Raw genomic sequence first — 14,356 nt, 5'->3', positions numbered from 1 at the left:
TCGGAGGTGTAGATGAACCATGAGAGACGATGGACTCTGAAAAACAAACTGAGGGTTCCAGAGGGGAGGGGGGTGGGAGGATGGGTTAGCCTGGTGGTGGGTATTGAGGAGGGCACATTCTGCATGCAGCACTGGGTGTTATGCACAAACAATGAATCATGGAACACTACATCTAAAACTAATGATATAATGTATGGGGATTAACATAAGAATAAAAAAATAAATTATTTTCTAATGAAAAAAATTTTTCTTTTTTTTAAAGATTTTATTTATTTTACAGAGAGAGAGATAGCTAGAGCAGGAACACAAGCAGGGGGAGTGGGAGAGGGAGAGGCAGGCTTCCCGCTGAGCAGGGAGCCTGATATGGGACTCGATCCCAGGACCCTGGGATCATGACCTGAGCCGAAGGCAGACGCCCAACGACTGAGCGACCCAGGCGCCCCTAATGAAAAAATTTTTAATTTTTATTTTTCCTTGCCCAAATTTTGTATTTTTCAATATGTAGGAAATGATGTTCACCCAAAACCAAACTAATTATGCCTCTTCATCATTATGATGATTTCCTTTAATATAAGCTTTTTCAGTAATAAATATACTATTCTAAATATGTTATTAAAAATTTTTGTTTTTAGGTGGGGAAAAGTTTTGGAGAAAGAGAAACTGGAGATATCTAGACTTGTGCTTTAGCAAAGAATAGGTTATAAAAAGAAGTAAATTAAAGACCTTTGACTATTATGTCACTTACTATTATATTATTAACACCTGGTCTGTAATGCAAAAGGAAAATTAGAAGAATGACTTTTTTTGAATATTTATCTGTATTCAATTCCTTTTAAATATTATCTTTATTGTAAGGCCCTTACTATCTTTCCTCAAGTGGAAGGAGATGAAGTATTTTATTTGTATGTATACTCTCAAGTTGTTTGTTCTCTGCTATCTTTAAGAGAAAATCAACTTAAGCCAAATCCTATAATAAATTTTCTATTTGCTAAATATGTAAAGAAATCACTCTCACTTCAATTAAAAAAAAAATTTTTTTTTCAGTTCATTTCTATGTGATGTGACCATGAAATCAGTGGACGGAAAGGAATTTCCTTGTCATAAGTGTGTTCTTTGTGCTAGACTTGGTAGGTATACTTTTTATTAGTTGCTGATTTATTTGTTTTAGTATTGTTTCGCTGTTCTAATGAATTGTACTTTTTCTTCTTCCAGAATATTTTCATAGTATGCTGAGTAGCTCATGGATTGAGGTAAGATTTAAGTTGAAGCCACATGGCTGGTAATCACGCTTTTTTTATTTTTGGGAAATTACATACTAAAGAAATCAGAATGGGAACCTGATATTTTAACTCCGTTTTATTTTTGTTGTAAACTTTATTTATGCTCTAGCCTTCTGGAAAATAGCAACATTTAGAAAATTGTTACAGAAAAGCTTCTTAGGTCAGAATTTCCCCTTTATTATTGGGATATGTGTTTGGAATACCAGTGTGATTGGTTTTTGTTTCAATTTTTCTTGATTCTCCACGTTACAAGGCATTTTAAAATTAAATATGTCATTTTAGATTTGTGTTTAATAAATGTTATGTTCTTTTGCATTTATTTGATGTGATTCCTATTCAGAGTTTTCTATTCCAGTCAGAATGCAGTGGTTTTTTGTAGTTTAAAATTAATTATTTTACTTTATTTTATTTAGGCTTCCACTTGTACAGCTCTGGAAATGCCAATACATTCTGATATACTGAAAGTTATTTTGGACTACCTCTATACTGATGAAGCTGTGGTGATAAAAGGTATTAATAAGAGGACGTTTTAGATATTTAAGATATAATTGAGTAACGGCAAAATCAACATGAATCATAATATCTACTCTAATTGAAATAAGCCATCAACAGAGGCTTAATTTAGAATCAGCAATAGGGATGTTTACTAATATTAAAGGAGTGGAAAAAAAATCTTCAATACCTATGTGAAAATGAACTCTGTAAGGATTATATATCATGGTTGAGATTAGATTTAACAGTTTCATACCCAGCTATTTCTGTGATTGAGATGAGGAACTGACAATAGGGAATAGTTTTGACAAATACTTTACAAAAGTCTTTTTCTTATTTGTTTTCCCCCTTGTGATAGTATCTCTGAAGTAAAAGAAACAGACTAAGAATTGGATCAAAATTTATGGAGAGATTGCATTTATATACTTTTTCAAGTAATACACCAATGTTTTAGTTACAAAGTGTCTTCAGTCAGGCCTGGTGGGCTACTGTGTTTAATTGTATGTGTATACCACATTCTTTTTATCCATTCATCCATCAGTGGACATTTAGGCTGTTCTATATCCTCACTGTTGTTAATTATGCTTCAGTGAACATGGGAGTACAGATATGTCTTCAAGATCCTGATTTCAGTTCCTTTGGCTAAATATCCAGAAGTGGGATTGCTATATCATATGGTAGTTCTATTTTAATTTTTGGAGGAACCTCCATACTGTTTTCCATAGTGGCTATAGCATTTTACACTCCCACCAACAGTGCACACAGATGTTCCCTTTTCTGCACATCCTTGCTAACACTTACCTTTTGTTTTATTAATAATAGCTATTCTTACAGGTGTAAGGTGACATCTCATTGTGGTATTGATTTGCATTTTCCTGGTAATTAATGACATTGAGCACCTTTTCATGTACCTGTTGGCCATTTGTATGTCTTTTCTGGAGAAATATCTATTTAGCTCTTTTGCCCATTTTTTAGTTGAGTTGTTTGTTTTCTTTGCTATTGAGTTGTAGGAATTTCTTATATATTTTGGATATTAATCTCTTACCTAATGGGGTTTGTAAATATTTTCTCCCATTCCAAAGTTTGCCTTTTCGTTTTGTTGTTTCCCTTTGCTTTGCAGAAACTTTGTAGTTTCATGTAATCCCACTTGCTTATTTTGCTTTTTGTTGCATGTGGTTTTGATGTCATTCAAAAAATCATTGGCAAGCCTAGAATCTTTACCCTGTTTTCTTCTAGGAGTTGTACAGTTTCAGGTCTTTTGTTGACGTCTTTAATCCATTTTGAGTTGACTTTAGTATATAGTGTAGATCCAGTTTCATTTTCTTGCATGCGGATGTTCAGTTTTCCTAACACTCTTTATTGAAGAGGCCATCCTTTCCCTATTTTGTATTCTTTATACCCTTGTGGAAGATTAATTGACTGTAAAATGAGGGTTTATGTCTGGGCTTTCTATTCAGTTCCATTGGTATATATGTCTGCTTTTAATGGCAATACGTTAATATTTGATTACTGTAGCTTTGTAACATAATTTGAAGTCAGGAAGTGTGATGTTTATAGCCTTGTTCTTCTTTCTCAAGATTACTGTGGCTATTTAGGGTTTTTTTGGTTCCATATAAATTTTAGGATTGCTCTTTCTATTTCTGTGTAAAATGCCATTGGAATTTAGATGGGATTTTATTGAATCTGTAGATTGTTTTGGGTAGAGTGGACATTTTAACAGTATTCCTTTAGTCCATGAACATGAGATATCTTTCCATTTATTTTTGTCTTCAATTTCTTTCATCGGTGTTTTATAGTTTTTAGAGTACAGATCTTTTATCTCCTTGGTTAAATTTATTCCTGAGTGTTTTATTCTTTTTGATATAATTGTGAAAGAGATTGTTTTCTTAATTACTTTTTTGGATAGCTCATTGCTTGTGCCTAGAAAAGCAACTGATTTTTGTGTTGATTTTGTATCCTGCAACTTTACTGAATTTGTATATTACTTCTAATAGATTTTTGATGGTGCATTTAGGGTTTTCTAGAATAAGATCTTGTCATCTGCAGAGACCGTTTTACTTCTTCCTTTTCTATTTGGATGACTTTTCTTTCTTTCTTTCTTTCTTTTTTTTTTTTTTGCCTCATTACTCTTGCTAGGACTTCCAGTACTATGTTGAGTATGAGTGGCATGAGTGGGCATCCTTGTCTTGTTTCTGATCTTAAACAAATAGCTTTCAGGTTTTTACTGTTGAATATGGTGTTAGTTTTGGACTTGTCATAGATGGCCTTTATTATGTTGAGGTACATTCCTTCTCTACCTAATTTGTTGAAAGTTTTTATCATGAATGGATGTTGAATTTTGTCTTACGCATTTTCTGCATGTACCGAAATAATCATATGATTTTTGTTCTTTATTCTGTTAAGATAGTATCACATTCGTTGATTTGCATGTATTGACCTTGCATCCAGGCATAAATCCCACTTGATCATGGTGTATGATCTTCTTAACATGCTATTGAATTTAGTTTATTAATATTTTATTAAGGATTTTTGCAGGTATGTTCATCAGGGATATTGTACTGTAATTTTCTTTTCTGATAGTGTCCTTGACTCCTTTTGATATCAGGATAATCATGGCCTCATAAAATAAGTTTGGAAGTGTTCCCTCTTCTTCAGTTTTTTTTTGGACAAGTTTGAGGAGGATTGATGTTAATTCTTCTTTAAATGTTTGGTAGAATTCATCCATGAAAGCATCTGGTCTAGGGCTTTTCTTTTTTGGGAGATTTTTGATTATAGATTCAGTCTCCTTACTCTTATTGGTCTATTCAGACTTTGTTTCCTCATGATTTAGTCTTGGTAGATCATGTTTTTAGGAATTCATCTCTTTCTTTTAGTTTATCCAATTTGTCAGCTTACAGTTATTGATAGTAGTCTCTTATAATTTGCATTTCTCTGATATCACTTGTAATGTCTCCTCTTTCATTTAGAATTTTATTTTGGGGGGATCTTTTTTCTTATTCTACTTAGGGGTTTGTTAATTTTATCTTTTCAAACAACCAATTCCTAGTTTTGTTGACCTTTTTTGCTTTTTCTAGTGTCTCTAGGTCATATGTTTCTGCTCAGTCTTCTTTTTTTAAAGATTTTATTTATTTGAGAGAGAAAGAGAGCATGAGTGGGGGGGGTAGGGGCAGAGGGAGAGGGACAAGCAGACTCCCTGCTGAGTGCAGAGCCCAATGCAGGCTTCAGTCCCAGGACCTTGGATCATGACCTGAGCCGAAGTCAGATGCTTAACCAACTGAGCCACCCAGGCTCCCCCCTCTGCTCAATCTTTATTATTTTCTTCCTTCTGCTGACTTTGGGCTTTGTTTCTTCTTTTTGTAGTTCCTTGTTGTGTAAAAACCCTCAGTTGTTCTTTCAAGGTCTCTCTTTTTTGTTAAGGCATTTATCAGTATTTACTTCTTGTTAGAAGTTCTTTTGCTGCATCCCATAGGTTTTGGTATATTGTATTTCCATTTTCATTTGTCTCAAGATATTTTTTGCTTTCTCTTTGATTTCTTCTTTGACTTACTGTATTAATTTCCACATATTTACACTTTTTCCTATTTTCGTCCTGTTATTCTAGTTTTATGCCACTGTAGTTGGAGAAGATACTTGGTATCATTCAATCTTAAGTTGTTAAGGCTTGTTTTGTGGCCTCATATATGATCTATCCTGAGGAATGTTTTAAAGATTTTTTTTTTTTTTTTTTTTTTAAAGGTTTTATTTATCTGAGAGAATGGGAGACAGAGAGCATGAGAGGGGGAGGGTCAGAGGGAGAAGCAGACTCCCCGCTGAGCGGGGAGCCCGATGTGGGACTCGATCCCGGGACTCCAGGATCACGACCCGAGCCGAAGGCAGTCGCTTAACCAACTGAGCCACCCAGGTGCCCCTATCCTGAGGAATGTTTTATGTGCACTGAGAATATATATTTTGCTGTTGTGAATGGAATGTTCGGTATATATGTTAGGTTCATTTGGTTTGTAGTGTTGTTCAAGTCTGATGTTTCCTGGTTGATTTTCTGTCTCCATGGTCTGTCCATATTTGAACATGAATATCCATATTCAAGTTCTCTTATTACTGTACTGATGACTATTTCTGCCTTCAGTTTATATATTTTATGTATTTAGGTGCTTCAATGTTGTATGCTTGTTGTATGTATATGTACAACTGTTATGTCCTATTGATGTGTTGACCCCTTTATTATAATGACCTCTTTGTCTCTTCTATTTCTTACTGAAGCCTATTTTGTCTGATAGAAGTATAGCCACTCCACCTCTCCTTCAGTTACCATTTGCATGGAATATTTTTTTCCGTCCTTTCACTTTCAGCCTATGTGTTTTCTTAAAGGTAAAATGAGTCTCTTGTAGGCAGTATATAATTGAATCTTGTTTCTTTATCCATTCAGCCACTTTGTCTTCTGATTAGAGAATTTAATCCATTTAATTATTGATAGGTAAGGACTTAATGCCATTTTGTCCATCGTTTTCTGACTTTTATAGTACCTTCTTTCTCTCTTATTGTCTTCCTTTGTGATTGAATGATGTTTTGGTAGTGATATGCTTTGATTCCTTTCTCTGTATCTTTCGTGTATTTACTGCAGGTTTTTCCTTTGTGGTTACCATGAGGCTTACATATAACATATGTAACAGTGTGCATATAACAGTCTGTTTTATTTATTTATTTTTTTAAAGATTTTATTTATTTATTTGAGAGAGAGAGAATGAGAGAGAGCAAGCACATGAGAGGGGGGAGGGTCAGAGGGAGAAGCAGACTCCCTGCCGAGCAGGGAGCCCGATGCGGGACTCGATCCCGGGACTCCAGGATCACGACCTGAGCCGAAGGCGGTCGCTTAACCAACTGAGCCACCCAGGCGCCCCGATATAACAGTCTGTTTTAAACTAATCACAACTTAATTTCCATTGCATACAAAACCTCTACATTTTACTTCTTCCCACTCTGCCATTATTTCTTAAAATGTTCTTTATGCCCTTTTTTCTTTTCTCCTGCAACTCCCATATGTATCTTGATATGGTAGATGGTGATCCATAGGTCTCTTATGCCCTGTTAATTTGTATTCATTGTTTTTTCTTTCTGTTCTTTAGGTTGGATAGTTTCAATTGACCTATAATTTCTGTGTCTTCATTGATGTTCTTGATTTCAAGAGACATTATCCTCATACTTTCTTTTAAATTTAAGACATGATTTCCTTTAATTCTTTGGACATATTTAAAATAGCTGATTTAAACTCTAATAGTTCAACATCTTGGCTTCCTCAGGGACAGTTTCTCTTAGTTGCTTTTTTCCTATATATGGGCCATACTTACATGTTTTTTTCATCTTTCATAATTTTTCATATATTTTAAATAATATAATGTGGTAACTCTTGAAATCAGATTCTCCTCCCTCCCCAGGGTTTATTGTTTGTGCTATTTGTTTATTGACTTTTCTGAACTAATTAATTCTGTAAAATCTCTATTCTTTGTCTTGTGTGACCACTAAAGTTTCTGCTGGGTTAGCTTAGTGGTCAGCTAATAATTAGAAATTTCCTTAAATGCCTAAAATCAATAGATTCCCAGCCTTTGACATAGAGTTCTTTGTGTATGTTGGGGCATGCCTTCATTTCTCAAGCAGGCAATTTATGACTCTGCTTTAGCTCTTACTGTCTGCTTTAGTACAGCCTCATGTCCAGCCAAAGGTAAAAATTTAGGACCTTAAGTTTTTCCTTGGCATGTATATAGTTGTCTATATGCGTGTGGCCTTCTAGATTCACAACAGTGTGTTGGAACTTTTCAAAACCCCCTATGGACATCCATATTAGTCAGCTGGAACTGCCATAACAAAATACTGTAGATTAGGTGGCTTAAAGAACAGAAATTCATTTTTTCATAGTTCTGGAGATTAGAAGTCTCAGATTAGGGTTTGACAAGGTTGGTTTCTGGTGAGGACTTTCTTCTTGGCTTATACATGGATGCCTTCTTGTTATGTCCTCACATGACCTTTCCTCTATGCGTGTGTGCATGTGTGTGTGTGTGTTTAGGGAGCGGGGAGGAGGGAGGGAAATAGACAGATACCTTTTTGATACCTCTTTTCTTAGAAGGACCCTAATCGTATTGGACCAGGGCTCTACCCTTCTATAACTTCATTTATCCTTAATTACTTCCTGAGAGGCCCTATCTCCAAATACAGCCACACTGGAAATTAGGGCTTCAACATGTGAATTTTCAGGGAATACAAACATCCAGTCATAACATCTCTTTTCCTACCTTTTTGAAATTTTTATTTATTTATTTTTAAGAGATTGTATTTATTTGAGAGAGAGAGGGCACAAGCAGGGGGAGTGGCAGGCAGAAGGAGAGAGAAAAGCAGGCACCCCACTGAGCAGGGAGCCTGATATGGGGCTTGATCTCAGGACCCTGAGATCATGACCTGAGCTGAACGAGATGCTTAACCGACTGAGCCACACAGGTGCCCCCTACCTTTTTTTTAAAAAAACTGTTGTTTGCTCCATCTGTTATTATTGTCTTAGTCAGCTTCAATGTTAAACAGTTGCTATTGATTGTTTTTAATAAATGCCCTGAGGGAAGAGGCTATTCAGACCAGTAAAGCTTTGAGTCAGGTCAAAATAAAGACAAGCCCTGCTAGTGGGATTTCCAGGGAACTGCTAGGCAGGTCAAATAATGACAGTTCTTTGATAATGTTGCTACATAACTCTTCTGCCTCCTTCAATGGCTGTAGTTGTTCGTTTCCACTGTGACGGCAGGGTTATTGGTTTTTAAGACTACTGTGGAGGAGGGAAGAGGAGGATTTAAATAGAAAAAGCTACAGTGTCCCGTTGCTCACTGTTCCTAGTAAGATTCAGCCATTTTTCTTGAGTCAACATTCCTCAAATTATTGCAAGCCTTTGGCTATTTTCTCAAATTTTGAAAAAGTTGATTTTGACAATTTTCATAGTATCTTCATTGCTTTTGTGGAGAAGAGGAGTTCTGGAAGTAGTCCTTAGTTTGCCATTCGGTGACTTCAGCTCTTCCTCCTTTGTTAAAAATGATTTTTCTACATTTTTTCTTCTTAGTTTTTTTTTTTCTTCCTAGTGTGGTTTTGTTTTGTTTTGTTTTTGTATTTATGTTGTTATTCTAGCACTGTCTCAGGGTGATTGCTCAAGGCCATTAGTAGTACTCAGGATTGAGGTTATTTTAAATTAAGGAACTCCTATAGTTTAAAAAGAAAGTATACTCTTAGGCTTCTTTATTTAAAACAAAAATGATTATCTAAGATCATTATTCACCCCCCCATATATATGTATACGTTTGTTCTTAACATATGTATCTAGTAGCCTTCTAGACTAAAAAGATCACTTCAGGTTGCCCATTTTATGTCCTAGTGTGAACCAGGACATTTTGATGTGTTTCTTTCCAGCTTTCTACTTAAAATAAAGGTAGAAAATTCTCACGTTATTACTATTTATCATAGTTGCCATTGCAACATTTAGAAAATAGTCATAATTATCTTTCTTTGTTTCTTACTTAGAACTTTTTTCATAGGTATAATGTTTACAAAGTAATAGTTTTGCTTGTTTTCTTTTTTTTAGAATCTCAAAATATGGATTTTGTGTGTAGTGTTCTTGTGGTGGCTGATCAGCTTCTTATAACTCGATTGAAAGGGATTTGTGAAGTAGCATTAACTGAGAAACGTGAGTATTTTTGAATTTGAATATTACTGTGTTTTCAGGTTGGTACAGGATTATTCATTGACTTTATTATTCCATTTGTGGTAAAATGCACCATTGTTTTTCTGAATCATGAAAAATGTTAAAACATTTAAGCTATTTTGTGTCATTGTAAGCACATTTCTTATGTCACATGTGTTAATACGTGAAAATATGTACATCTTATAATCGAAATATGTTAAGTTTTTGAAATGTAAAACGAATAATGAAGATGATAGGAAATTTATTTTGAAATTTCAAAGATGAGTGTTTGAAAGAAATTTTTTTCCTTTTGCCCTGGTCTTGGCTATAAGTCTGTGTTTAGCTACCTGTTACTGCTGGAATTTTTATATAATTGTCTCATTTATGTATTTGATCAAAACACATCTCTTTTCTCTTAAACTCTTTCTCTGTTCATTATTTCATTTAATGAATACTTCATTATTTTTTTTTAAGATTTTATTTATTTATTTGTCAGAGAGCGAGAGAGAGCACAAGCAGGGGGAGCAGCAGGCTCCCCACTGAGCAGAGAGCCCAATGTGGGACTTGATCCCAGGACCCTAGGATCATGACCTGAGCCGAAGGCAGACACTTAACCGACTGAGCCACCCAGGCATCCCTGAATACTTCATTATTTCAGTTAATTGCATTGCTTGCTTTTTGAACATTCAACTTTTGAAACCCAAAGCTATCTTTTATGTTGTTTTGTTCTTTACATCCACATTCTTTCAGTTGCCAGAACTGATGCATCTTAACTACATTTCCCCCTCCTTTTTATTGTCACTATGCTAGTTGAGGTCACTGATATCTGTCCCTTCTGTGTAGTGTCACAGTAATTTTAAGTCCTCTTTCTCTCTATTTCTCTTTTTTTAATCTTTCTGTTGGAAGTAATTATGTCTTCCTCTCTTGAGGTATTTTTAATTGCTTACTCTAGGGTAAAGATTAAGTTTTCTTAGCCTGATATAAAAGATTCTAATTTTATCTTTGTTCATCTTCATTTTCACATTTCCACCTTAGGAAGTATGAAGGGATTTCCTGTCAGAATTTTCTAATTTGTACTTGCTGATAGTTTGTCTTAGCTATAGTGTCTTATTTACTTACTTTTCTTGAGCTTTATGGGATATCTTCTTGGTTATCAAAAAGAACAACAGTTCTAATCTTTTAAGCTAGAAAATGGAAATGTTTGTTGCATCCTTTATTTTAATATAACAGGAGTAAAGTATACATATTGGAGATATTTTCAGCTGCTCAACTGACTTTTCCTGGCACTGCTTGTATATTCTTTTTTGGCCCATGCTGCACAACTGTCCTATAAATGAATATCTTGATCATCCTAGAACCTAGCAAGAGAAGGGTTCAACAGAAGTCTGGTCTCTCAGTATTGGGCAGTCCTTGTTCCCAACTGAACAACTCTAAAATTTTTGTATGATCCATTTTTGCGAAATGGGAGACTTTGGTTTCATAATTAGTTGAAACTTTAGGTTTGGTTAGGAGTGGGACAAAGACCACTCTTGACTGCAGTTATACCTTTTGACAGAGTTACAAGGAAGAAAGAAAAACAAATGTGGAGTAAGCCAGGTATAGAAAACAGTTGTGTCCCTCTCTTGGTTAGAACTCACAGTAAATCAAGAATGGAGGGGTTTGGGAAGCCAAAGTTATAAGCTAGGTAGGTAGAATATTCTGAGATGGTCTCTAGCAAAATAGGACACTTCATATATAAATCTACTAGGATTGTAATAAAATCCAGAATCTTTTATACAGTATGCCAGATTCTGCACTGGCATGAATAATAATACAGTCATATTTAAATGTAATTATGTTCCAAATATATAGTGTGTGTATTTGTTTATGTAAATATACTCACATAAATTCTGATGGATTACTCAATGTAAATATTCTCAAATATATTTTATAGACTGATTTCATCAGTTTCTCTTAGTCTTTTTTTAAAATTACCCTTAACATTACCCTTGACTTTTTTAAATTTATTTTTTATTTTTAAGCATATTTTATTTTTTAATTTTTTTAAGTTATCTCTATTCCCAACATGGGGCTCAGTGCCACCCCAAGATCAAGAATTGCAGGCACTACTGACTGAGCCAGCCAGGTGCCCCTACTTTCTCTTAGTCTTAAGATCTTTTTAGTTTTGTAGAAGAGAGAATAACTATTCTGTGCTATATAAATGAAAAGGAAAGTTGTTTATCGATGGAAGTTAAAACTATTCTAAAAATGTTAGGTGGAAGATTGTCAATTCTTACGTATTTGCTTTTACATGACACTGTAACACATCATCTGTATTTTCTTTTGGTGTGCTTATTTCTCCTCATAACCAATCATTTAAAATTACTTTGGCACCCTGGGAGGAAAATAGCATTCTAAATTTGCCTTAGTATAAGTTATTTTGGCAAGAAACTACTTTCAGTTTTCCTTGTTCTTAATGTTCAAAGCCGACAACTTTAAAAATAAGTATATTGTATTTGCTGTAGTAACATGACTTTCATCTCATTTTGAGTATCTTTTCTTTGTAGTTACCCTTAAGAATGCTGCTATGGTACTGGAATTTGCAGCAATGTATAATGCTGAACAATTGAAACTGTCTTGTTTACAGTTTATAGGACTGAATATGGCCTCTTTACTTGAAGCAAGGTAGGTTGGGTGCATACATTATATGACTGTTGCAAAAGCAATTACTTATGTATAATAGCAGATCTGTTAGTAATTTAAAAAGGCATAATGATAAATTACAGCTTTGTAGAAAATAAAAATGTAAGGGGATTCAGTCATTCTATCGGTATTTGAGTGCCTAATATATGTCAGCCACTGCTAAGATACAACAGTGAACAAAACAGACAAAATCCTTGACCTTAATGGAGAGCTTCCATTCTTGGAAATTTGTGGGAAAATGTTATTACAAGTATTTTCTTTATATGTATGCATATCTCTTTGCTTGTTTAGGCTGATTTACAACTATAATTGTTACCTAGGCTTTTGGAAACTATATATAATACTAATTAAGACAGCACATAATTATTTCACATGTAAGCATGTGAAAAATTTGTTACTAGTTGATTTCCTTTTTTCTTTGTATTTTTCTCTTTGAATATTTCTTATATGACGTATTGCTTCTTTAGTCAAACTTAGGCTGCAGCTGATGGCCTGAAAAATTTAGTTGGTTTAGTTTGTTGCAAGCTGGTGTGAATATTCAAGTCTTACTATGTTGAAATCAATGAGTAATGATTCTTAGAAAAATGACACTTTATATAAAACAATTGGCTAAACATATACACCCTATTTTATAAGCTAGTATTTCATACTGTTGATGTTTACTTGGATTGAAAAAATTTGATAAATGGTAATAACTTAGGAATCGTAGGTATTTTAGAATTAGAGGGAGTGTTTTCTTTTTTTTTTTTTAAAGATTTTATTTATTTATTTGAGAGAGAGAGAATGAGAGAGAGCACATGAGAGGGGGGAGGGTCAGAGGGAGAAGCAGACTCCCCGCTGAGCAGGGAGCCTGATGCGGGACTCGATCCAGGGACTCCAGGATCATGACCTGAGCCGAAGGCAGTCGCTTAACCAACTGAGCCACTCAGGCGCCCGAGGGAGTGTTTTCAACTGTCTTAGTGGAATCGTTTAATGAAATAAATTTACAGACTTATTTTTTAATATAAGGTCAAATTTTTATTACTATAAAGTCAGTGGTGAGAAAAATGAGTGTTTTGGTGAACACAAGATTTAGATGAGAGTTCTTCATGTCACTTGGCATTTTTGAAGCTTCAGTATCATTTATTTCTGTATTTTGTTTTAGTCATAATAATGATAACTAATACTATGTGCCAGGGAGCATTCTAAAAGTGTTATGCAGATCTCAGTTGATTTTCATGGAAACCTTCTGATGAAGTAGATTCTTTTTATAGCCTCATATTACAGATGAGAAAACCCAGGAACCCTTTTTTTGCAAAGAATCAAAATCTTGATCCATATAATTTATTATAAATGGTAACAGATTTTTGCTGTCTCACCTTTCAAAGTCAGGATAATCTTTAATGAAACTAATTCTAAAATATGATTGAAATAAAAGTGTTCTGATTTTTAGAGGTGAATCACTAACAGATTATTAATAATTGCTACATAGGGCTCAATTCAGAGGAAATTCTTTTGGCAATATAATGCTTTGTTATTTTGTGAAAATGCTTTTCAAATGCAAATTAATATGGGATATTAGACAATGTGATTTTATTTTATTTCTTTTCAAAAAGATCTTATTTATTTATTTGAGAGAGAGAGAGTGCGCGCGCACACAAGTGGGGGGAGGAGCAGAGGGAGAAGCAGACTCCCCGCTGATCAGGGAGCCTGACATGGGTCTCGATCCCAGGACCCTGAGATCATGACCTGAGCCAGAGGCAGAGGCTTAACCAACTGAGCCACCCAGGCACCCCTAGACAATGTGATTTAAAATGCCTCTGATATTTTAGTATCAGAACCTGGCTAGGGTTTCAGAATAAATTTCTTTGCTGATGTTACATTAATAATTGTAATCAAAGCAGTTTTGTTTTTGTTTTTACTTTGCCTTGCCAAATTAAGCTCATTCAGTTTGTCAGATAAGAATCAACCAAAATGCAAAACAAGCACCAAATCTAAAATATGATATTGGAAAATGATGTGTCTTAGTACCATTGTTCAGTTGTTATGTTGTGACAAGTGTATCATGTGAATCATTAAAAATGGCACATGCTGTGGTGATGTCTACTTGTATAATTTTACATGAGTAGGTATGCGTAACTTGCATTAAAACAAAGATTTGTACAAATTTAACCATTCCTTATCAAATATGTTTCCTAGGAGTGTAAATAAATATGTACAG

General features: G+C 34.5%; 1 protein-coding gene across 6 annotated transcripts in view; it reads left to right on the top strand.

Annotated features, from left to right (window-relative positions):
• Positions 1-14,356, top strand: part of IBTK (inhibitor of Bruton tyrosine kinase) — a 208,417-nt gene that overhangs the window by 150,121 nt on the left and 43,940 nt on the right. For all 6 annotated transcript variants that reach the window (XM_081828589.1, XM_081828588.1, XM_081828586.1 and 3 more), the window contains 5 exons: positions 1,045-1,127; positions 1,213-1,250; positions 1,694-1,790; positions 9,376-9,477; positions 12,021-12,138. In XM_081828589.1, coding sequence (XP_081684715.1) covers positions 1,045-1,127; positions 1,213-1,250; positions 1,694-1,790; positions 9,376-9,477; positions 12,021-12,138 — 438 coding nt within the window. The remainder of the gene's footprint in view (positions 1-1,044; positions 1,128-1,212; positions 1,251-1,693; positions 1,791-9,375; positions 9,478-12,020; positions 12,139-14,356) is intronic.

Source organism: Leptonychotes weddellii, chromosome 8, assembly GCF_054177405.1.
Source record: "Leptonychotes weddellii isolate Sample4059 chromosome 8, ASM5417740v2, whole genome shotgun sequence".
NCBI classification, from domain to species: domain Eukaryota; kingdom Metazoa; phylum Chordata; class Mammalia; order Carnivora; family Phocidae; genus Leptonychotes; species Leptonychotes weddellii.
Note: the sequence above shows the minus strand (reverse complement) of the source record. Positions and strands in the feature narration are given on the sequence as shown.